General features: G+C 49.5%; 8 protein-coding genes across 8 annotated transcripts; 5 read left to right on the top strand and 3 right to left on the bottom strand.

The window, feature by feature from the left end:
- Positions 1 to 296: 296 nt before the first annotated feature.
- Positions 297 to 8,402, bottom strand: N7517_008834 (type I polyketide synthase; the record flags this gene model as incomplete). Its single annotated transcript, XM_056726563.1, has 11 exons — positions 297 to 1,134; positions 1,173 to 1,247; positions 1,303 to 1,972; positions 2,024 to 2,823; positions 2,879 to 5,931; positions 5,987 to 6,794; positions 6,857 to 7,058; positions 7,126 to 7,248; positions 7,332 to 7,464; positions 7,511 to 7,891; positions 7,971 to 8,402. 11 exons carry the CDS (start codon positions 8,400 to 8,402, stop codon positions 297 to 299), a joined length of 7,515 nt encoding a protein of 2,504 aa, XP_056577414.1.
- Positions 8,403 to 10,370: 1,968 nt separating this feature from the next.
- N7517_008833 (class I SAM-dependent methyltransferase) lies at positions 10,371 to 11,084 on the top strand (the record flags this gene model as incomplete). Its single annotated transcript, XM_056726562.1, has 1 exon — positions 10,371 to 11,084. One exon carries the CDS (start codon positions 10,371 to 10,373, stop codon positions 11,082 to 11,084), a length of 714 nt encoding a protein of 237 aa, XP_056577413.1.
- Positions 11,085 to 11,363: 279 nt separating this feature from the next.
- Positions 11,364 to 12,693, bottom strand: N7517_008832 (Zn(II)2Cys6 transcription factor domain-containing protein; the record flags this gene model as incomplete). Its single annotated transcript, XM_056726561.1, has 3 exons — positions 11,364 to 12,152; positions 12,241 to 12,543; positions 12,604 to 12,693. The coding sequence occupies 3 exons, from the start codon at positions 12,691 to 12,693 to the stop codon at positions 11,364 to 11,366; spliced, it is 1,182 nt and encodes a 393-aa protein (XP_056577412.1).
- Positions 12,694 to 13,054: 361 nt separating this feature from the next.
- On the top strand, positions 13,055 to 14,224 carry N7517_008831 (zinc-binding alcohol dehydrogenase family protein; the record flags this gene model as incomplete). Its single annotated transcript, XM_056726560.1, has 1 exon — positions 13,055 to 14,224. One exon carries the CDS (start codon positions 13,055 to 13,057, stop codon positions 14,222 to 14,224), a length of 1,170 nt encoding a protein of 389 aa, XP_056577411.1.
- Positions 14,225 to 14,824: 600 nt separating this feature from the next.
- On the top strand, positions 14,825 to 17,375 carry N7517_008830 (WD40 repeat domain-containing protein; the record flags this gene model as incomplete). The annotated part of the gene is made up of 7 exons (XM_056726559.1): positions 14,825 to 14,916; positions 14,942 to 15,868; positions 15,928 to 16,022; positions 16,082 to 16,485; positions 16,556 to 17,036; positions 17,086 to 17,225; positions 17,292 to 17,375. Coding segments are annotated over 7 exons (2,223 nt in total), but the record flags the coding sequence as incomplete, so codon positions are not given.
- A 1,104-nt stretch (positions 17,376 to 18,479) lies between these two features.
- Positions 18,480 to 19,851, bottom strand: N7517_008829 (ATP-dependent RNA helicase eIF4A; the record flags this gene model as incomplete). Its single annotated transcript, XM_056726558.1, has 4 exons — positions 18,480 to 18,499; positions 18,553 to 19,446; positions 19,519 to 19,773; positions 19,821 to 19,851. 4 exons carry the CDS (start codon positions 19,849 to 19,851, stop codon positions 18,480 to 18,482), a joined length of 1,200 nt encoding a protein of 399 aa, XP_056577409.1.
- A 244-nt stretch (positions 19,852 to 20,095) lies between these two features.
- On the top strand, positions 20,096 to 21,662 carry N7517_008828 (SF3a splicing factor complex subunit PRP9; the record flags this gene model as incomplete). Its single annotated transcript, XM_056726557.1, has 2 exons — positions 20,096 to 20,185; positions 20,241 to 21,662. 2 exons carry the CDS (start codon positions 20,096 to 20,098, stop codon positions 21,660 to 21,662), a joined length of 1,512 nt encoding a protein of 503 aa, XP_056577408.1.
- A 1,797-nt stretch (positions 21,663 to 23,459) lies between these two features.
- On the top strand, positions 23,460 to 23,873 carry N7517_008827 (CAZyme family GH72; the record flags this gene model as incomplete). Its single annotated transcript, XM_056726556.1, has 1 exon — positions 23,460 to 23,873. One exon carries the CDS (start codon positions 23,460 to 23,462, stop codon positions 23,871 to 23,873), a length of 414 nt encoding a protein of 137 aa, XP_056577407.1.
- Positions 23,874 to 23,984: the final 111 nt, after the last annotated feature.

Genomic DNA, 23,984 nt, shown 5'->3' with positions numbered 1-23,984 from the left:
CGGAATACTGTCCAAGATTGAAATTTCGTGGCTCATATTGCGTTAGAAAAGTTGTGTGGTCGATTTATGTCTGGATGAAAAAGTAAAGTGAGCATGCCAGGAAGCTACACAGCGACGTGGTGCAAGGATGTATATGCTTAACACCTCAATCATCCTATATCTATCAGATTTCATCTAGTGTATCGTTGTTATAAAACCAAGAGTTGTTTATTTGGGGCTACTCAGGTCTCCATACGTTTGGGCTGCTCTCGTTATGCACAAATCTCTACCTCCATCATCCATTCGATCCCAATGACCTAGGGCTTTTGTACCTTCGGTATCAAACTGGCTGGAAGCTTCAAGCTGGCAGAATTAGCCAGATCCCCAATGGACGCCCCGCTCTGGATCTGCAGAACTGGAATCTCAACTTCAAGCTCCTTAAGGAACCAAGTCCGAATATCCACTGCCACCAAACTGTCAGCCCCCAGCTCCGTTAACCTGCTATCTGCAGTCACGGCGACACTGTCTGACAGATGCAGCTTCTGGGTGATTTTCGCGCTGAGCGCAGCAAGAACGACTTCAGCAGCCTCGTCCATGCCATCGACGGCTTCCAGTTGCTTCTTAATTGGTATGGCTGTCGTATCAAATTGGGACGAACTCGAGCGTAGACGGTAGTCCACGAGAGGCCATGTAAGCGGGTTGCTATACCATATAATATCTGGCTTCTCCTCAGGGTCATGCGCCGTGAAGCCACTGATCACCTCCGGATTCCGGCCCGCACGTGGGATTCCGGCCAGAATGCCCTCGGCCATTGTTTCGTGTAGATCCTTCTCCGACACGATATGAGCCCCGACATGGCCAGCCATCCGGCGCGATAGCTCACTGCCCATCCGGGAGATATACCCGACACCGCGAACTTCCGCGGGGTGGATGATGCTACCGACAAGATTCTCCTCGCGGCGGCGACGGATCAGGCTCCGCATGTAATTAGTGGCAGCCCCGTAGGAGGATTGGCCGATGTTGCCGAGGATGGACGTTGCGGAGCCAAAGAGGATGAAGAAGTCGAGGTCTTCGTGACCGTAGATTTCTTCGAGAAGCCGACTGCCGACAATCTTGGGCTTGTAAGTTGAGAGGACGTTCTCGAGCTCGACATCACTGAACATTGAGTCTTTAAGGACCATGGCGCCGTTTACCACTCCGCCGACGGGGGGAGTGTACGACAAATAATCCTGTTGACGTTGAGGATGGATTCGCGATCGGTGACGTCCCTGATAAAGTGATTAGTTTGAACCCAATTCCCAGAGAGCAGTCGGTGAAACTTACATGGCTTCGATCGCAACTCGAGCACCCAGTCTCGTCATCTCCTCAATCCAAGTGGAATCCACCTTTGGATTCCTACTAGTGAGGACAATATTCTTCGCTCCCCGAGTAATCATCCAGCGACAGACAGACTGACCCAGATCACCGGACATACCGACGAGGAGATACGTCTTGTTGCCGTTTAGTTTGACCTGCGAACTTGCGGGAGATATCTGCACGGGGAGTTCAGGGACTGCCGTCCAGTCCAGAATCTCGATTTCGTTGCTTCGCACATTCGCACCGCGCGCGATAAATTCAGGCAATCCAAGTACCTTCGTCTCATGTCTCCCATGCAGGCCTGCAGAATGCCAAGACAGGCCAAGGTTGATTTGTGCGGCAATAACACGAGCGGTGTTGAAGACTTTGGTTACCGCGTGAACTTGGAAGTCCTGCGACAGCGAAGGTTCACGCATGGTCAGGGTGCCCATGTCTTCGCGACGCACATTCTTGGGTAAGAATTTCTCAAGTCTCGAGAATAGTCCGTGTGGTGTGTTGCTGAAGTTTGCAGCGACGGACAAATTAGTGGGCAAGACCTGAGCAAGGGTCTGCGCCGTGCTCCTCTCGTGCAAGAACAAGGTATTGTCACCGGAGCTCTTGGCAGATGCATCGCTAGTGCTGAAATATGGTTGAATGCCTATCATGGTTAGGGGCTTGATCGTCAGTATGAGTTTGGGATGGGGCCTACCTTTCGCCACTGCCTGACACCAAACAGCGTGCCTGAGAGGCTCATTCGCACCATGTATCAGGATACTTGTATTGGGCGCCGCTTCTTTGACGAGACTGTTAGCCAGCGCCGCATGGGCCAGGGCTACTAAGAACTCGGCCTCCTCGGCCTCTCCAATGTTGTCTGGAATCTTTGAGCTCCACGATGAAGGAATGGAGACCGTCGATGAGTATTTATCTGTGACCCCAACCACGCGGGATTTTGAGACTATGTCTTCACCCGAGATCAGGTTTAGGAAACCGGCTCCGTTAATCTTGAATGCTGTCGAGAGAGAACGTCGGACACGGATCTGGACAGTGGATTGAGGATGAGAGAAACTGCCATCCGTGAAATATTCACGGGCTGCCGATAGTTCAACCTGGTCGCCGTTGAAAGATAAATCCACAGCAGACTGTCCAATATCAAGCTGCTGCTGCACGGCCCGTTTCGTAGCCGCGTATCGGCGGTTCAGACCCGTGGCATTCATAATCCGGGGTATCTTCAAGGTATTATTCTCAAAGCGCAGTTCCAATTCGACACTGTCGACCGCCGAGGAATGGCTATAGTCATTGGTACACTCGGAATGAACCATGCGCATCAGCGCCGTTGCGATAAGCTCCACGTTGACGTCCTTGGGTTCGACAATGTTGAGGTACTGGTGAAGCGAACCCTTATACTCATACCCGATACAACTGAGGAAACCCTTACTCATGCTCAGGTAAGGGTTCTGGGATTCGGAGCCGACAGTTACCCAGAGTAGCCGTTTGCTCATGGCGAGGACCCTAGGAGATTCTGGTTAGGGTAAGGGCCTGGAGAGGGTTAAAAATGGATACGGACCGTTTCAGAGAGCGTAGCTTGCTCTCGTTCATTTCCTGGAAACAAGGAGCATCCATGTCTGCGAGACACAACACCTCGGTTGGAGATTCAATACAGTGAGCCGAATGCTCATTTAGGAATTCCATTTTGGAGGTATAGTTGAAAGTATGGAAGAAAGGGCATAGGAGCTTGAGCAGAGCAGGCACGAGCTGCGACGTTGAGTTTGTTGCACCGCCGATGATCATGAGACTCTCGTGCTTTTCAGAATCAGGATCTGATATCGCTAACGGTTTTCGAAGACGCTGTACCCGATCGTTAACCGCCTGGGTGACAAATGTTGAGTATCCCCAGTACGAGTACTGTTCTTTGTCTTGTGCTGGAAGAATTGCGTTGATGCCGCTATAGCCGGTCTGACGAAGAAGGGCTTCCCACTTTTCCACGGAGATCTTGGGACCCCACGGTCTGTTGTCCTCCTTTCCTAGCCACCACCCCTCAAATGGGCAAAAGAGTAAAGCATCTTGCAGAATATGTTCATTTGTAATCTCCAGAGCAATGAGATGACCACCGGGCTTGATCAGACGGCGCGCGTTGATCATAGTAGTCTCTAAGAACTTGGTGGCATGGAGAACGTTTGCAGCAATGACAAGGTCATATGCACCAGCCTCGAATCCTTGCTCTATCGGATCTTTCTCAATGTCAAGGACCCTGTAGACCATTTGATCTGCATACTGTGCAAAGGTAATTTCGGCATCCTCGAAAAACCCAGCTGAGATATCAGTGAAGGTATAGGAATGGAAATAATGTCCAATACGCCCAATAACAGCGCGGGTTGCAGATGCAGTTCCAGCACCAATTTCGAGAATCTTCATACGCGGATATTTGAATGCGAGCTGAGCAGCCACATCGCCAACTCGCAGACTCATGTACTTCAGTTCCTGTTCCTTGTCGTAGAATCGCGTGAGAAGATTGTCCTCTCGGTAGATTTCGATCATTGAAATTTCATTGCGGAGGAAGCCAGGGAAGTACTGTCTGATCTTATCCGTCATTTCGACAATAATGGGCTGCGCTGTTTTGGCCAATATGGTGAGCATCTCTTGAGGATCTTCGTCAGCCCATTCTTGCTTGCAGAGAGTGTATCTCCCTTGACGAGTAAGACTAGTGACATGATCAAACCAGGCCACGATATCCTTGCGATGTCCTTCGAGCTTCTCCCTATCATCTGGGGTCAGCCCGGCGAGGAGTTCTTTTATGACCAAGAAGCACATATGCTGGGGGTCGTCCATCTCGCCAGACCAGAACTGGAGTGGTGGAGGGTGCTCGGGTTCAACATCGGGTTCAAAATTCCCCCACTGAACTTCCGAGAACATTGATCGGTCATTGCTTTCGCCGGGCCGCATGAGTGGAGAGACCTGGATGCCTTCGAATTGAATGACCCCATGACCCTGCAAGGTGAACAGGCCAACATCCCCAGACACCCCATCTGGGCCCGCACTGGTCACAGCGGCATCGAAGAAGAGGGACTTGCCCACGGGGATGCCGATGCGTCCACAAAACATCGGGTTGATAGTTGCTCTCTGGATTCTCGTTGGGATCTGCAAAGTTGACAACTCCCCATCCCCAGGAGTCCCAACAGCACCGAGCAAGCACTGTAACCCGCAGTCCATTGTCGTGGGGTGGAGAAGTAGAGCATCGTCCGTGAAATTGTTCAAAAGCCCACTGGACGTGTCGAGCTTCCGTTTCATTGAGGTGATACCGCGGAACAAGCCCGTATAGCCATACCCCAACTTCCCCAGAGACTCATAAAAGTCATCGATGTCCACAGTTGACATACCAGACGTCGAACTCAGTCTGGAAGGCAGCCCGTCGATCTGCGACTCCCCCCATGACACCACCAACTGACCAGAGGCGCACGACTTTAAGACCCCTCCAACATCCGCGTAGAGATTGAACGTTGCAGTGGTCGTCTCACTCTCAGAGATCATGTTGTACACTCGAAACGAGATCTCAATCCCTTTATCGTCTTCCGGAAAGGCAATAGCCTTGCCAATGACCAGGTCATTGACTTGCACAAGCTGTAGGGATCGTCCTTCCGCCACGGCAATTTTCCCGGCTGCTTCCAATGCAATGGCAATGTATCCCGTGGCAGGGAAGATGGTCTGGGACTGGATCTGATGCCCATCAAGATATTCCATATTGCTTCGGATCAGGAAATTCCTCCAGCGCCATTCTCCTTCGGCATTTTCCTCACTCAAGTCTCCAAGGAGTTCATTGCGCGGTTCCCGGTAGAGGTAGGCCTTCGACTTTCGTGTTTCGGTCCAGTATGATTGGCTGTGATCAAAGGGATAGTGCGGCAAACCTTTGATAAAACGATTTTCTTTCGACGGATGACTGAGAGATAAAAGTTTAGCGATGTTGATCCCGTCGGACCCCAGATACGCCCAGAGTGAGCCTGCGGTTTCTGCCAGAGCTGCGACGCCGGTCTCCCCACGGCGGAGGGTACCAACATATGGGACATTCGATGCCGTCTTCAGCACCTCCGAAAGCCCCTGCAGAACAGGCCCCTTTAGTGCAGGGTGGGGGCCGACTTCAACGATGAGGCTGGAAGCGGTATCCGTGAAGGCTGTCATCAGCGCCTGGTGGAAAAGCACGGGCTGACGCATGTTATCCTTCCAGTACTCTCCGGTCAAAACGTCACCATGGCTCGCGCTATCAAGCTTCTTCCCACCATGCACAGTCGAGTACCAGACCGTTGAAGTTGGCTCTCCAAGCTTGATTTCGCACCCTCCCATAGCGCGCAGATAGGGCTCCTCGCAAGGCTCCATATGGTGGGAATGATATGCGGTGTCCACGAGGACTAGACGCGCGAATTTGCCATGGCTCTTGAGTACCTGCTCTGCCTCTTTGATCGCATCAGCGTCGCCAGAGAGCGTTACGCTGGATGGGGAATTGCATGCGGCGATCGAGATTTGCCCTTGAAACTGGGACTGTTCGCAGAAGGATGTCGCTTCATCGAAGGATAGCCCTGCTGCTAGCATACCGCCTTTTTTATCATTCGAGCCAGCCATGCGTGCAACCTGTTCGTGTCAGTGATTATCAACCTTGTGTATGGTTTCGTCAATCGACGCTTACCTTTCCGCGCAGATACGCAATCCGAATTGCATCATGAGCATTGAGAACGCCGGCTGCATAGGCAGCAGCCACTTCACCTGAAGAATGGCCCACAACCTTCTCAAATTCAATTCCGATCTCCCGGAGGACATTTACAAGCAAAATCTGAACAGCGGTGCACAGAGGCTGAGCAACTTCTGCTTCCTGGACTCTCGAAGGCCCCTTTGGCGCCGCCAACTCATCAAGCAAGGAGAACGTCGGCCGATACTCCGTCGGCAACGTATCCAACGACTTCTGGAGATCCTCAAGCCAGCCTCGAGCCGCTGGAAATGCGGATATCAAGTCCAGTCCCATCTGGGGCCATTGTGCACCCTGACCAGTGAATATGCCCACGATTCGTTTTCTTTCGGTGTCACTTCTCACAACGACTGTGGATGCCTCATTTGCTTTGCGGAGCTCGAGCTCCTTCTTGATTTCGGCCCTGAGGTCGTCGATTGTGGAAGCGTATAGGGTCAGGCGGTATTTGAGTGCTGAGCGCTTTTGGATTAGCGACCAGGATAAATCCAGAGGATCAGTGTTGTGGTTTTCAGCTAAGTAAGCATCATACTGGGTGAGAACTGCCCCCAGTGTTCGTTCTGACGCAGCCGAGAATGCAAAAGGGGCTACGACGGGCGTGGGCTTGTTGACTCCGTTGGCTCCATTGACTTTGGCTCCATGGGCCTTTTCTCCGTTTGCTCCATCGACCCCATTCTCAATAGTCTTTTGGGTCTTTTCTAGATTGACTTCGTAGCCCTCCAGAATGGCATGAGAGTTTGTGCCACCGAATCCACTGTAGTGAAGGAGTTTAGCGTTTGTTTCCATCTAGCGCATGCTCGAGAATTAATGTCTTACAATGAATTCACAGAAACACGTCGGGGGACGCCCGCAGGAAGTACGGGCCATTCCTTCAGCTCCGTCGATACATTCAAATGGGCCGTGTATGGCTCGAGCTTAGGATTCAGTTTCTCAAAATGCATATTCGGAGGGATCTGCCCGTTCTGGATGCACAGAGACGCCTTGATTATACCGGCCAAACCAGCGCAGCCCTCGCTGTCTAAAGTCGGGGTGTAAGGTGTCAGTATATCTTCATCCCTAACAACAGGGGGAATTTGAAAACTCACGGCCAAGCACAGTTTTGATCGAGCCCACGTACAGGGGATCCTTGGGCGATTGGGTGACCTCATCGGCAAAGAAGGCATTATAGATTCCCGTGGCCTCCTGGAAGTCCCCAGCCTGTGTACCCGCTATGGTCTTCTGTCAGTTTATCTTGACAAAGCCAAAGTCCAAAAAATGAGAGAAATAATAAAGCAAAACATAAAACACCTACTGCCATGAGCTTCAAAGTACTGGGGCCGATCTTCTGGCCGATTAACATCAAGCCCAGCAAGAGCATAAGTAGAACGTATCAAACTCTCCTGGGCCTTGCCGGAAGGCATGGTCAAGCCCAGTGTTCGTCCATCCTAAAAGGTTAGGGATCTGAAGGTGATGTCACAAGAGGCTGCATACCTGGTTAACACCCGATGCCCTAATCACGGACTCGATGGGGTCTCCATCAGCAATCGCATCACTAAGCCGCTTAAGTACCACAGATGCCAATCCCTCACCACGAACGTAACCATTGGCCTTGTGATCCCACATTCGTCCACGGCTCTCCGGAGAAAGCATCTGTAGGTTCGATGCCGCAAAGTATAATGTCGGCCCCAGAATCAGATTTGTGCCGACGACTGTGACCAGCGAACATTCACCTCTTTGGAGCGCGGAGATTCCTTGATGAAGCGCTACCAAACTGGATGAACAGGCTGTGTCGATGGACATGGAGGGACCATTCCAGTCGAAGAAATAGGAGATTCGGTTTGCAAGATTGTTGCGAGCAACACCGGATATAGCCTAGAGGCAGTAAGCTTAGATGTCATCACGTCCGTCTGCATGAAATCATGCGAATTGATTTGGATGACCCAATACTCACGTATTCTGGAACGACCTTGTCTAGAGCCAAAAGGGCTTCCCAATCTGCACACATGACACCGCAAAAGACACCCGTGGATGACCCACGCAGAGCTTCCAATCGAAGTCCTGCAGCCTCAAGAGACTCGTAGACAGTCTCAAGGAGCATTCGCTGCTGTGGGTCAAGACTGGTGGCTTCATTGGCGGCAATGTTGAAAAACGAGGCGTCGAACAATCTCACGTCCTCATTGAGGAAATAAGACTCGGTGACGTTAAGGGTCAAAGGATTTGTTGGGTTTGGATGGTAGAAGCCGTCAATATTGAAGCGGCTTGGTGGGGGCTTGGAAGCAACATCCCTGGGTTTGCTGAGAAGGTCCCAAAGGCGAGGAGGGGTTGATGAGGACCCGGGAAACTTGCATCCGGTCCCGATGATAGCGATAGGCTCAAAAGTCATTCTGACTGTTGGTGTCTTGCTCGATGTAAAGGACGTGTTGAAACGTTAAGGCAAAGAGTTGGTCAATAACATGAAATAAAATGGACTTTGGCGTATGAAAGAATGTTGCCAGCAGCTGTCTGATATGTGAGTTGTTTATCACAGCCTTCTCGCGCAGATGTGATTACCTCGCAATTGAGCTTTCAGCTTTCTGGATCTATCTAACTCGGCTACTACATGGTGCTGCAATACTATCGCAGCGACCTGATGCGCGGATATCTCTCTGCTTGGCATTCCACACCTTGCATCATCGTTCTGTTGTTTCTCATTAACATCTCTCGGTTGGCATCCAAAACCTAGCATGATTCTCGCATTGTATCACATGGATTTATCGCTGCATAGCATCTAGCCCTAACATCATCCCCGCTGTCTCTGTTATCATCCATATCATATGCATGGACCTGACACTTGATGGCCTATTGTGTCTCTGGCTTGCATCACAAGACTTCAAGAAGCACAAGAAATTGGTAACCTGAACCTTTGTCGTTCGAGCCCAATCATCCGCCGCATTCCACCACTCCTCCCTACATGACTACAGTCTCGGGGAACAAGAAGCCCGATCAAATTTCTGCCGGGTTCAGCCAGCATCTGTTGACTTTAAGAGTGATATCAGAACCCATCAACGTATTTCACATGCGAGTGATCTACCCAGCGGTATATGCGCCAACTGCCAAAACCCTATATTGATGCCTTGATGCCAAGCTTTGGCCTGGCGGCCTGAATTAAAGACGGGCAGAAGAATTAGTTAAAATACCTGAATTACCATAGTTAGTTAATTCTTCTGCCCGTCTTAATTCAGGCCGCCAGGCCAAAGCTTGGCATCAAGGCATCAACACAGGGTTTTGGCAGTTGGCGCATATACCGCTGGGTATACAGTTCTACCGCAAAAGTCTCCGTGACTTCGGCCCCACTAAAAACTAGAAATAAACCCGACCACTTTGTTACATAACTAATAACAATATTAATAGTTAGTTAAAATAACTATATATAAATATATAAAGAAAAGTATTATATAACTAGAGAATTACTTTCTATCGTTAGATTAGTTAAATTTATAAAGAAAAGTTTAGATAAGGCGACCTATAAGTTTAAAAATGAAAGGATACTAAATAATATGTATAAAATCACGTCCTTTTTAAAAAACCAAATAACTACCCTATAACTATAGTAATTACTTGAATAATTTTACTAAGATATAATTTCGATCTTAGCCTTTATCTAGATATAAGGATATCTACTTACACTGTTGTCGTATTGAAAATTACATACCACTTGGTTCTTAGATACCCTAAAACTCCATAAAGTGATATCATATAAAAAGCAATAGTTTATAAGAAACAGTTTGTATAGACAACCGTTATTACACCAACATGCTATAATTTATCGCATTTACTATGTATTTTGGCGTGGGCCGCTCGCATGCGCAATACGTTATCCTGTGTAACATCATATATCATATCTCATGCAGAGGCAGCACAACAGGACCTGGGAGCAGGCATTCGTGCCCATCTTGTGTCAGGCCTGGGGGCATTTGCCTCTCTCTGCCTTGCATGTCTTACCGTCGACTCTAGCAGTCTGGACCTCTCTGGGCGGATGGCGGTTGACAGCCCCAGTAGGGAGCCTTAGTAGAGTAGTATAGCGGTGTAAGTCAACATCACTTTGCAGAAGAGCATGTCAGACGATCTTCGTAGATCCTCTCGGCCCTTTGCAGACTTCCGCGTGGGGTACTCCGTGCTCTTACTATTGGGTTAGCTGAGAAATACTCTGCATGAATGGTCCTATAAGCTGTCTTCTGGGGTTCACGATTCAGACAACCCCTCATCCTCCATCCTATTAATGATATCTCCATTGCCCCCCCCCCACCTTCCACTGCACCCATCATTCCCTCGGCTCTCGTCGAACAAACGAGATCCTTCAAACGTCGTCACCATGACCATCGAATCGCGGGACAACTACTACAATCCCCTCGTGCTCTGGGTCTATGATTTCTTCGTGCAGATCCTCACCAACACATTCTGGTGGCGCTGCCCCACCAGATCCGTCCTTATTCCCTTCTTCCTCAAGAACACGAGTCAAAACCACATGGAGGTAGGCGCCGGGACCGGCTACTTCCTCCGTGCCAAAGTCGACCACGAACTCCAAAAAAACCCCATTCCCAAACCCAGCAAGGCGTCCAGCTCGTGGCCCAAAAAGCTTACTATAGTCGACTTCCACTCGCAGTGTCTGACCAAGGCCGTGAACCGTATTGCGTCCGACACGGCCGTCCAGCCGGAGTGTGTCGTGGCGAATATTCTGGAGCCGCTCCCACTTGCGCCGAAGAAATTCGACTCCATCGGCCTGATGTACGTCTTGCATTGTATTCCGGTTCCCCCCAGCACCAAGGGGCGGGTATTTGAGAACCTGAAGGAGTTCCTTGCGGACGAAGGGGTGTTTTTCGGCTCGACGGTCTTGAGCAAAGGGGTGAAGCATAATCTGATCGGAGGATTTTTGATCTGGTTATATAATTATATCGGCATGTTTGGAAACCTCGATGATGGGAAGGAGGAGATTTTGAAGCCCCTGAGGGAGAACTTTGAAGAAGTCGAGAGTGAGATTGTGGGAACTGTCTTGCTGTTCAGGGCGCAGAAGCCGAGACGGTCGTAAGTGGCCCAGAGTGAGGGTTTGCAAGAGGGCGCGGTTAGGACGTTGATGGTTATGTCAGGACACATACCTGGTAACTAGGCATGTGGATTTTAGGTGTTTTGATTAGCTCCTAGAAAGTAGAGGAGGGAGGGGAACAGGGTATTTGGTCTGATAAAAACTTGGTTAGAAGTACTTCGATCGGTCTGAAAATTTATTTAGTTCTATTCTATACAGCGATGGGGATCGTAGAGCCCACTGCGGCAGTACTTTATATTAACAGTTGAGGGGAAAATCTCAAGGCTAATTAAACATATCGGCGAGAGCTCCTCCTGGGAGGAATGCCCGTACAGCACCATTCTCTTTATGATATAGTCGCAGATACAAGCAAATAGAAGGACATTCCGCCCTAGCCCTAAGTTCAATCCACCATATACTGCGACTTGCTTTACGGTACCATAGATAGATTAACAATAACGCTGCAGGGTCCCTTTGCCGGAGCAACTCTTTGAAAGGGCCATCGATGCTCCGTGTGAAGGGCTCAGTCTGACCTATTGTGACCTCTCTATCTGGGAGGTCTATGATCCGGGATACCGCGTGGGCGGCATGAAAATAGGGATTGGTTTCCGCCGTGGATGAGTGTTCGAGGTTACACACGGCAGCCAAGGCCCTTGGTATCCCCTCTATACCTCCCTCTGGCAATGGTGAATTCATCTGAGCATAGGTGGCCGCCATGACGCAGAAAAGGCTGTCCGGTCGCAACGGATTAACCATGTCCCACAATGACATTTTACCCTTGCTCATCCGCACCCAGTCCAAGTCAGAGGAGTCCGAGGGCTTTAGTGGCCACGCTTGTTCCGGTGTGCATGCATCAGGGGATGAGAAGGTTAGAATAGCCAGAGCAGCCGCAGTACCCCATATTGGATCCTTATCTTTTGTTTCAATCGGTTCCCTTAGCCGCTTATTCAAGAGAATTGTGCTTTGAGACCAGTGATAACACTCCTCTAGAGTGCGGGGAGCGTTCAAGGAGCCATTCAGATGGCGGTCATATGTAAGGGCCACAGCTAGAGAGGCGTGCATCAAGAAAGGGTACTGCAACCCACATGTTAGCCGAGGGGAAGCTCCAAATGGATAAATCGGCTTAAATCTTTTCTGGGAAGGAATTGATGGTAAAACTTACCGCGAAGGATAGTTCTAGGAGCTTGCGATTAACTTGCATCATATTAGGGTCGTCTGGGGTAATAAGACCTCGTCCAAGATACCGGGTTATAAAATCTTGACACTTTGGGTTCAATTGATAGGACATCGATGCATCAGATGTCCAGACAGCATTTGTGAGAGGCGGTTGAACCTTTGATTTTTTCCGAACCACCAATGGCCCTGTGTCAGCGGCGACGGGCTGGAGGTCGGGAATGTTAGACATGAAGTTGCATAATACCCCAAATGAACTACATCTCTTGCACTGTGGTTTGCCTTCATCGCACTATTACAGGGAAACTTGGTCAGCTAAGCGCCACATTATTGAAAACCTAGGGCCACCTACCTTGAGTTTCCGAAGCTTACAATTTCGGCAGCCAAATCTCGACCTCCGTAGAGTCCTAATCTTCCGCACCTCTGGAAAAGTGAGAGCCATGCCTGGTTAATTATACAATCCCCTGGACAGCTTGGCTATGAGGAATTTGCCTGAGTTGAATGAGAATTCAACGCAAGAGGGATCTGGAAGTGATTGAAGGCGTGGTCCAACGACAACACCAGTCCCATATGCTAACCCTCTTTGGGACATCCCACCTTCCACGCTAGCTGTTTCTCGGATGCAGATGTCTCTGATTGGCTGAGCCTGCCCGTCCATCTATACACATATCACCTTGGACGGGCTGAATTAACTCGGAATAATAGCTTAATGTATAAGAAGAAGGGTGTTCCTCAATATCCTAGGGAAATTTGAATACCAGAACCGTCCACATAAAATTCTAAACGGAATCAAGCAGCCCAGAATGGCCACACACCTCGCCGCCGTCTCCCTCGCAAATGGTGAGCCCTTCAAGGTTCTGACCCGGCCTACGCCAAAGCCAGGCCCAGGCGAGCTCCTCATCGAGGTCAAATCTGTAGCCCTCAACCCGGCAGACGGCCACATGCGTGACAAAGGCCTCTTCATATCCGCCTACCCCACGGTCATTGGCTTCGACATCTCAGGGCTAGTTCTCGAGGTCGGCGACAACATCCCTGTCGGTGCTACGGATGAGAGTCCATGCCCTTATTTCCGACCAGGAATCACCCGCGTCGCCGCATTCGCCGCCTCCTTCTGGAGGGCCTGCGACCCTGACTACGGCGCCTTTCAGGAGCGGTGCCTCGTCCCCTGGCAGCACGCTCTGCCTCTTCCGGAGGGTGTTTCTTGGAACCAAGCGGCAACCTTACCCGTCGCTGTCGAGGTACCCCTCAGCGCGTGGGATATTATGGGTATTTCACGGGTTGGAGAAGCCACTGCTTCTTCTTCCGTCTCGGCGGCCCCAGTCGTCTCCGATACCAGCGCAGGAACTCAGCAAAATAAGAAACAAAAGAACGAAGCCCTACTAGTTTGGGGCGCTTCCTCTAGCGTGGGCACGATGGGCGTGCAAAGCGCTCGACTGCTGCGGGAAGATCACGACTCTTCGTTCGCCGCCGTGTACACTACTGCTGGTGCGGCGAATCTGAAGTACATAGGCTCCTTGGGTGCGGATCGCGTCTTCGATTACAAGGATCCGCATGTTGTGGATGCGATTATTTCGGCGGCCAGAGAGGACGGCCTAGTGATTCGGCACTGCTTTCTTGCCACAGGGCAGCTGGCGCCGTGTCAGGCCGTCCTCAAGGCTTTCATTTGGGACGATCAAAGGAAAGAAGACCAGAAGGCAAAGATCGGGTCAGCACCGGTGATTCCTGCTGATGCCGAGGAAGTGAACGGGGTGGAAACCCTCTTTGTGCTGCCGTCGATGGATGAAGGGCAGAGGTTGGCTCAGTTTCAATGCTGGATGGGGACTTGGCTCAGGGAGAACCTGGCCAACGGGACTATCAGGCCTAGTCCGGAGCCAAGGGTTGTGGGGAAGGGTTTAGGTGCTATAAATGCTGGGTTGGATGTGCTCCTCCGGGGGGTGAGTTGTACGAAGTTGGTTGTGGAGGTTGCAGAGTGAGAGTTTCTTATCCATGGACCCTCAGTGCAAAGGATCCCAGTTAGAATCTGAATATTCTACCAAAATTCGAATAAATATTGTTTTAGCTTCTTATTATTTTGGAGAAGTTTGCTAGGCACCGCCTCTAACAGGTTGGGCTAATAGATAGTTGTACAAACTCTACTCCGTATACCCTACATAGGACAGAGTAGGATGCTAAAACGTCATTTTCGGCATCGATATCATAAGTCCAAATACATATTCGGATAAAATAGCGAAATTCTCCTATATATATTGTAATAGGGGAGTACATTAATAGAGGTGTTACCATGTAGATCGTGGGGTCCTTCCTATTCTCCCTCTACCCTCTACCCAACGACCCAATCCCGTTTTTTTCCTTTCATCTAGTTATTTCACATTTCACATTTGACCGAAATTTGAGATTTCATATTCGAGATCCGGACCTTCATTGCCGTTCGAGGTTGACGGGCTCACCTCATTATCTCTCTCTCTCCTCTCTCCCGATAAGCTCCAACAATCCACCAAAGAGAACACCGCGTGATTTCTCAAGATCTACAGCTCTTTGATCATTTGTTACATCTGTGCCTATCAGCCTAAGCCAGTGACTATTCATTTGACCCCGTGACAACTGCATCGCCCCTCTTCAACGGAGCTCCTGGCGATTACTTATCGGACACCCGCCACCGCTTGAGGTCTGCTCACCTGGTTCTTCCAAAGAGCCAGGGGATTGGGCAGATCTAGAGATATTGTCGAACTGGCTCAAAATTCATCACCGCATAGCCCCTTTATCACCCCCGACGACCCTAATCCTCTTTTACCCATCACAGCTCCCGCCTCGGTAGGGAATCCCGGCTCCCAAACGTCAGAGTTCCTGTCCGCATCTCAACCCAGTTCATCTACCCCTCGGACCAACCGTCGTCGCCGCCTTTCGAGCCCCCTAGATAACCTTGGTCCCTCATCAGCAGGGACCGGACACCTTCCGCGAATAGCACGTGAGACTACACCTCAAAGTTATCCCAGCCTTGGCCGACCGGACGGCCGACCTCCTTCCCCCAAGCGCAGGCGCCTGGTAATCATGCGTTCCGATGGAATATCAACAGAAAATGGCATCCCAGACCCCTCGAACGAATCACTTGCATTGACTTCGAGGAAGACGGGTTTGAATGGGCAAGCGGCAACCAACGGGAGCTCTCATACAAATGGCTCTAAAAGGCCACCCCAGTCCTCTACCTACTACGGCCACAACAGGGAGGAGGTGACGCGAATTTTGATACAGAGTCTATATGAGTTGGGTTATAATGGGTCGGCATCACTGTTAAGCTCGGAGAGTGGCTATGAACTGGAAACGTCAGGGGTTGCAACGTTCCGGAGTGCGGTGTTAGGCGGAAAATGGCCAGAGGCTGAGAGAATCTTGATTCAGTCGTTTCGAAATGCCGGATCACAACAGGTCGATCGGAAATCTCCACAAGAGGAGACTCTGATATTAACAGAGGAGGCCGATAGGAACGAGATGCTATTCTATCTCCGACAACAGAAATTCCTCGAGTTGTTAGAAGCGCGCGATCTAGCTGCAGCTCTCAACGTCCTTCGGCAAGAACTGACGCCCTTGAATTTTGACGTTGAGCGACTGCACGCGCTATCAAGGTATTGCCGATCTATAGGAATTTCTAGAACACGATTTGCTTACCAGTTATGTTGGCTAGTCTTCTTATGTGCTCGACCGAAGTCTTACATGCTCAAACGGGATGGGATGGCTCTGTTAGCTCGTCTCGTGAACGACTGCTTGGCGAGTTGTCAAGTAAGCCTAATCTGATGTCCAATGTCTGTGGTGTAACCGGGTTGCTAATTCAGCCGCAGAATCTATATCTCCTTCCGTGATGATCCCGCAGCATCGCCTGGCCGTTTTACTAGATCAAGTCAAGCAGACTCAAATCAACAACTGCTTTTATCATAATACCGCGGAACCTCCCTCGCTCTACTCTGACCATATGTGCGACCGAAACGATTTCCCATTGGACGTCAGTGTGGACTTGACGCAGCACTCAGATGAAGTGTGGTATTGCGAGTTTTCTCACGATGGCTCCAAGCTGGTCACTGCAGGCAAGGACCATAATGTGCTTATCTATAACACAACCGACTTCAATGTTATTCACAGACTTACGGAACACGAGGGTGGAGTTGCGTTCGCCAGTTGGAGTCCAGATGACTCCAAACTAATTACTTGCTCGCAAGATAACAAGGCACGCGTATGGAGTGTCGAGGTAATTCTTCCACCATCTGATAAAATATAGAATCATACATGTATGCTAACTTGGCCTGTGCGTGGTTTAGAGCGGTCGCTGTCTACTCACAATCAACCACCACCGTCAACCGGTGACTGCGGCTGCCTGGACGGCAGATGGTGAATCTTTTGTGACAGCCTCTCTCGATGCTGAATCACAGCTCCGTCACTGGAGCATGCGAGGTCAGTCTTTATACACGTGGAAAGGCGGATTCCGTGTACAGGACTGTGCTATTAGCGCCGACGGCCGACGCCTTGTTGCTGCCGACACAGAAGGGAAGGTCCATGTGTACAACATGCTCACATATGAGGAAGATTACTGTCTCCCACTGCCGAGTAAACCGACTTCGGTTGCTATCAGCAAAGACTCACGGCATGTGCTTATAAACCTGGCTGAGGGCGAGATTCAACTAGTTGACATGGAAACTACTGCTGTTGTTCGTCACTTCAAGGGACAGAAGCAAGGCGAGTTTGTGATTCGCAGCACATTCGGAGGAGCAGCTGAAAATTTTGTCGTCAGCGGAAGTGAAGGTAAATATCTCACTGTCTCACTTCTCGTATCATTACTAACTATCTCCAGACTCGAAAGTCTACATCTGGCACAAAGAAAACGGCAATATCGTAGAGACCCTGGAAGGACATATCTCAGGATGCGTTAACTCAATATCATGGAACCCAGCAGACCCGGGGATGTTCGCATCAGCAGGCGATGACAGTGCAGTAAGGATGTAAGAATCGATTTGTCCTCGCCTCAAATTGAACACCGCCGCTAACTCAAACTTATAGCTGGTCTCGAGACAGCAATCGATCCCGTCCAGTGGGACCAGTCCAACGCAGCGGTGTACTCTCAAATGGAGTTACGCGGACTAGCGCATTGAGGACAACATCCACTTTCTGATCTCCGTGTCCTGCAAATCGACGAAGACTCCCCCAACACCAGTTTTCTTCATACTCATTGCCTGTCTTAATTCAGGTGCCCCACAATACCGTATCTGATTGAGGGAACATACTCGGAGCTTTGGATTGAAAGACGATAAACCTGCTGTCTCGCCATGTTTTCTTGTTCTTCTTGAATTCTCTTCTGTTTTCTTCTCCCTTCATCAACTGACCGACATATCCTCATCATGCTTGCCCATATACATCGTTCGAGTCCCCCTTTCACTCCTTATGCTGTCTACTTTGCAGTTAGCATCTATTTCTTTCAATACAGGAACCTGGCGTTGGTCCGTATCTTCTTTCTGGGTTCTGAGGAGTATATATGTTCTGTCCGTTTCTTGTTCGCCCAGTTCTGAGTTGTGTTTTACTTTTGGGGGACTTTCTTGGTCTCGGATTGAACCGTGTTTTGTTGCAGGTCTCGTTGATTGAATCGAATCTACTATTTATATTATTCATTTTCGTGTAGACCCTTGATCTGACAGAAACTAGACACCGCAGCCGTAGATTAACAGACTTGTTGTAGGTATCTCTCTCGTTGTCATCTCTCACAACTAGTTCAAATTTACGTCGCCAGACTAGAGGAAGACTTGGGGCAAAGGCAAAGAGCCACATATGAAAGTAAAACTGATTCCATCATTCATGATTCCTAGTGTCAAAAAGTAAAGTAAAAGAAGAAACTCCAACCATAAAGAAAAAAGACCCTGCTACTTAGGCCGGAGGCCCGAAATTTTGGAAATAAGCAAAATCGTAAACACCTCCTGGGGTGTGCAAATCGGTTGGCATTCTTGAAAACTACCTCAGACTGTTAGCGTTTGGTCCACAAGTGTTAAGTGAGCATCAGTAATTTGACTTACTGAAATATGTTATTATCCCTTTCCTCCACGCTAGAGCTGGCCTTGCATTTCCTTCAAACCCATCGTGCCGGATTCGGAGTCATATTCAATCAAATGCAAGCGCAATCCACTTGCAGAAGGGATGAAGCCAAGTCGCTTTTGGCGCAAGAAAAGATGTTACAATCATAATAACAGGCAAAGGAGATTATGAAAGCAAATCCGCAACTGGAATAAGATCGTTAGTAGAGCAAATAAAAAGTCGGAGCGGATTGGCCTACCGTTCATTGGCATCTCATCAATTTGGGTCGAGTAGTACAACTCAATGTCGCGAAGGATGCGGACATCATCGCTGGTGACAAAGTTGATGGCCACACCCTTGCGACCGAATCGTCCAGATCGACCAATACGGTGAATGTAGTTCTCACGGTTGGTAGGCAGATCGTAGTTGATAACAAGAGAGACTTGCTGGACATCGATACCACGGGCCCAGACATCGGTAGAAATCAGGACACGAGAATTACCCTGACGGAAGTCTTGCATAATACTATCACGCTCCTTTTGAGGCATCTCGCCGTGCATACTGGAGACAGTGAAGTTGGCCTCACGCATCTTGTCGGCAAGCCAGTCGACCTTTCGGCGGGTGTTGCAGAAGATAACGGCCTGGGTGATAGTCAAAGTGTCGTACAGATCGCAAAGTGTGTCGAACTTCCATTCCTCCTTCTCAACGGCAATGAAATATTGCTTGATACCCTCCAGTGTCAACTCGTCACGCTTGACCAGGACACGGACGGGGTCAGTCATGAACTTTGTGGTCATGTCCAAGACGTCGTATGGGAGGGTGGCAGAGACCACGACAACTTGCGTCGCGGGGGGCAGGTAACGGTAAACATCGTAAATCTGTTCACGGAAACCACGGTTAAGGAGCTCATCAGCCTCATCGAGAACAAGCATCTTGATATGACGTGTGCGCAGGTTTCGGCGACGGATCATATCGGCCACACGACCAGGAGTTCCGGAGACAACGTGTTGACCGTAGTCGAGTTTGCGGATATCTTCGCCAACGTTGGTTCCTCCAATGCAGGCGTGACACTGAACGTTCATATAATCACCAAGGGCCATAACGACGGATTGAATTTGGGTTGCGAGTTCACGGGTCGGGGACAGGACCAGAGCTGTTACAGACCGGATCGCGGTTAGATTTGATCTGATCACTTTGGACAGGGGGAATGCGTGGGAATGCGTACCTTGGGTCTCGCGCACAACAGTATCAATGATCTGCAAGGTACTGATAGCGAATGTGGCAGTTTTACCAGTACCGGACTGGGCCTGGGCAATGGTGTCGCGACCTTTGCAGATTTGAACAATCGCACGGGATTGCACAGCCGAAGGCGATTCGTATCCATAAGCGTAGACTCCGCGAAGCAAGCTTTCCTTCAAATGCATGTCCTCGAAGGTCGGTGCAACCGTGACCTCCTTGGAGGTGTTGAACTCCATGCGCTCTAGTTACTGTTAGCATGATTCACGTCCAAAGGTTGGAACCACATACCCTCGGCGCGTCTGTCGATTCCATCCGCCATGATGTAAATGTGAGTATTTCAACGGCAGATAATAAATGATATTGGGATTCACGAAGAGTGAAGCCTTAGAAGTAAGTGAGGTCAACCGGCTCAACTTTTCGCGGTGGAAAGGTTCGGGTCACATGACCTTCCCGCAAGTTGGAGCTGCCAATTGCCAACGCTTTTTGCGATCGCCACGAGACTTTGTCACCTCTGTTTGCGCGCCAATAAAAGAAAGTTCTTACGCAGCAGTCATATTGCAAATATGTTGCTCGAAGATCAAAGGTTCATCCATGAGGATCTAGAGCGGTTGGAACAGGCTATCGCTGATCGCGTGGCGGAGGAGCCCCGAAATGTGAGTATACCGCCGACCAATGTCAGTGACGTTTTCTAATATACCAATTCTTTAGGCACGCGGTCGTTTAGCTCGCGACCATGAAGTTGCCCAGTTCCTTGAGAGAATCGAGAGCCAGTCCAAGCGACTACTGGAGATCTACCAGGATGCCGAAGGATTGCGGGAGAAGGAAGTGCAGTCTATTTCAACAGGCGACCAATTTGAGGAGTTCTACAAGCAGCTCGGGGAAATCAAAGAGCATCACAAGCGCTACCCGAACGAACCGATCGAGAACCTCGAACAAGCATACAACCGCCATCAGGTCGCCGAAGGAGAGGCTCCCCGCACCGCAATCGATAATATGTTCACTGGTGAAGAAGGATTCGGACAGTACCTGGATCTTACAACTCTTCACGAAGATTACCTGAATCTTCCTGGAATTAAGCGCTTGTCATATGTCCAATACCTCGACATTTTCGACGTGTTCACACCACCGACCATGCCAATTAAGCGGAAAGACAAGATCTCCGATCGTTACTTCAGCTATGTCGGCGAGCTTGCTAGCTATCTGGAAAGTTTCATCAAGAGAGTCCAGCCACTGCAACCTTTGAATGAGCTTTTCGCTAGCTTTGACCAGGAATTCGAGAAGCAATGGGCTGCGAAGGAGGTTCCGGGCTGGACAGAAGAAAAAGCCGAGAATGGTAAATCTGGCCCAGCAACCGAAGGAACTGGTGAGGGCATTTGGTGCGCAGATTGCGAGAAGGAATTCAAGAACGAGAACGTGCACCGAAGCCACTTGACCGGCAAAAAGCACATTCGAGCGGCAGAAGCCCGCAAAGCAGCAGGCACATCCGACGCGAAGCCATCTTCATCCCAAGTCGCATCTTTGGCCCACAGCCTAAAGGAGCGCGAAGTTGCACGACGCGAACACCAAATTCGATCCTTGACTAATGTCTTGCACGAGGAGCGCCAAGCGACGAGAATCAACGTTGAGCGCCGACAGGGTATGACCGAACGTGAACGTCAAATGGAATGGGAAGCTGTGCAGGCTGGCCTCGATCACACTGGCCCCGAGCCTCGTGCCGGCGAAGAATCAGAGGAAGAGGACGAGGAGATCGTGTACAACCCATTGAAATTGCCACTGGCATGGGATGGAAAGCCTATTCCGTTCTGGCTCTACAAGCTCCATGGACTCGGTGTCGAATACCAGTGCGAGATTTGCGGAAACTTCACCTACATGGGTCGACGAGCATTTGACAAACATTTCTCTGAAAACCTCCACGTCCACGGATTGAAGTGTCTCGGCATCACATCAAACACCAATCTCTTCCGTGAGATCACCAGTATTAATGAGGCCATGGCGCTTTGGGAGCAGCTCGAGAAGGATCGTAAGAAGGACAGAGATTCACGTGAGAATGTTGTTCAAATGGAGGATGCAGAGGGTAATGTTATGCCCGAAAGGATCTACTTGGATTTGCAAAAGCAGGGCATTCTCTGAAGAGAAGGGGCTTAATGTTTCTCTTTTTTATCATCTGGCGTCTTTTTTCATACAAATGGCTCGGCGTTCGGCGAATACATACTTTTCAAAGCCATTTTGAGGTTTGAACTGGCTCGGTCATGGGCTCAAATCTGTTCTTTCAACTTATACAACAAACTTACTGTCACAATAAAACACCCACAATTGTCTGATTTATAACTATGTTCTAGTAGAGCTCGTATACTTGATTTCCAACCACACCGCATTCGACTTCCTGATGGGATAACCTCCAGGCATTTACTACCCCAACTAACGTGTATTCATCCCAGCAGATACAGCAATACATGAATGGGGATGTGAAACTTTCATAGTCTATAGCACTTGGCTTCTCTCAACTCTTCAATCAACAACCCAACGTTGCACCATGCATCTCAACATCAACGTAGACCTCTCTAATAGATAACGAGCCTAGAATCTCCATTTAACTGCCTCTTCATGCTCTCCAAGCGCTTCTCCGCTTGACGCGCATTCGTCAACTTCAAAGATATCATCAACCGGCCAAGCCATCAACATGCAGACGGTCTCATCAACTTGCCCCCACTCCCTCGACGGTCATGCCCTACACCTCAACATAGTGTATCTTTTACGAGGCGCACCCTTTCGAGATCCTTGCCAGTAAGGAAGCTCAGCCAGCTCCCGGAAAACCCCACACCGCCACAACGTAACAATTCGTTATTAAGTGGCGCAAAGCCTACGCCGAATCTGTTGAGGCGTGCGGTTAGTTGCGCATTTCCATTTCCGCTTACTCTCCCTTATATAGCCGTTAGCGTTGATCTTGCTTATTACCAAGACGCCAAGCCAACCGGTGACCCTTGCGATGTAACCTATTTACCAAGTAGGTTTATAAAGGTCTCATGTACTCCGTAGGGATGTTAAAGTTTATCTCTACACTTATCTCAACCCTTCAATCTCACATTAAATGAGTTGACCATAGAGGCATCTTGAACACTATGCTGCCTTTCCACAAGCCTATCATAAATCCTGACTATTCACTAAGTATTCAGTCTGCCCTTATTCTGTACAGTCCCAGCGAGTCCATGGCGAGCATAGCTACGGGCATGACCGTCAGAATTCGGTCTAGCCTCAAGCTAACATCTGTGAATGGTCAGATCGTATACTAGCACCTTTTTTCATGTACGCTAGAGATGGCCCACCTTTCCCTTAGCACTTATCTCGTTATCCGTTGGTCTTCTCTACCTATGTTGTTCGCGTTTCCAAGTAGGAGACTAGAAACAGTCCTGTGGAAGACAGCTGTGCTATCGCTGCCTTTTAGATAAACTGAGATATAACTATACCAATTCTAAGATCCTTAAATTCGTAATTTGGATGCAATGTTGGATAGATGGAAGAATATTAGGGTTGAGATGGAGGTAAAGAACCCACCTTGAATAGTACATTATCAGTATACCTCGGCATTCAACATCTTGTCAGCATATACTCCGTAAATGGCAAACTGTCACCATTACAAAATAAAGGGGTTCGTTATCGGGCTTATTTTAATTTAAAAAAATGGCTTCACAAAGTCAGCGCTATACCAGGTCGGGCCAAGCACATGTAGGTATAGCTATGGCCCCGGACCCTGTTTTTCTTCTCCGGCAACCTTTGCCGTGTTTACCATCTCACACACCCTTGTGTCTTCGCGACTTGAGATGTTACTGCCTGTTCTCTCGGTCGCGGGAAATGGATTCTTGAGTGGCGGCCATCGATTCCAGATCAAAGGTAAGACCAATTGAACTGTACTGTTACTGCCAAGCTAAGATGTCTCAAACAGGTGTCGCTTACAGCGGAGATGCCTCTGGTTCGACTGCAGTCGACGGTTTTGTCGATGGAACCCGTACGAGTACTAGCATACACCCCAGGAGCAGCAATAGCACGCCACCGCGCAAGAATTCAAGGGGTACGATGGCTGGGATCAGTGTTGGTTGTACGTTTGGCATGATCCTTCTGTTCGCTAGCCTGTTCATATATCTCAGGCGTCGATACAAAAGGAATAAACGAGCAAGGCCATCATGTGCCTTGCCGGAGACGGAGGCAACTGCAGGAAGTTCGAGTCACGATGCTCCCTTGGATGAATTAGCGCATACAGATTCACCAAGTCAACGATCAGGCTCGGATCCCAAGGCCCAAGATCTTGACTCTGTTGTTGTTCACAAGGGCAAGGAAGACGTGTGATGAGTTCGATGGAAGATGATACCATTCAATTAATTATCGAATAAATTAGAATCGTTGGGTTAGCGCCCAGCGCCTTTCTAGTTTTGTATACTTCTAGATTCGGCGTAATAC

Source organism: Penicillium concentricum (genome assembly GCF_028827145.1).
Source record: "Penicillium concentricum strain IBT 3081 chromosome Unknown utg000003l_segment0_segment0, whole genome shotgun sequence".
In the NCBI taxonomy this organism is placed as follows: domain Eukaryota; kingdom Fungi; phylum Ascomycota; class Eurotiomycetes; order Eurotiales; family Aspergillaceae; genus Penicillium; species Penicillium concentricum.
Note: the sequence above shows the minus strand (reverse complement) of the source record. Positions and strands in the feature narration are given on the sequence as shown.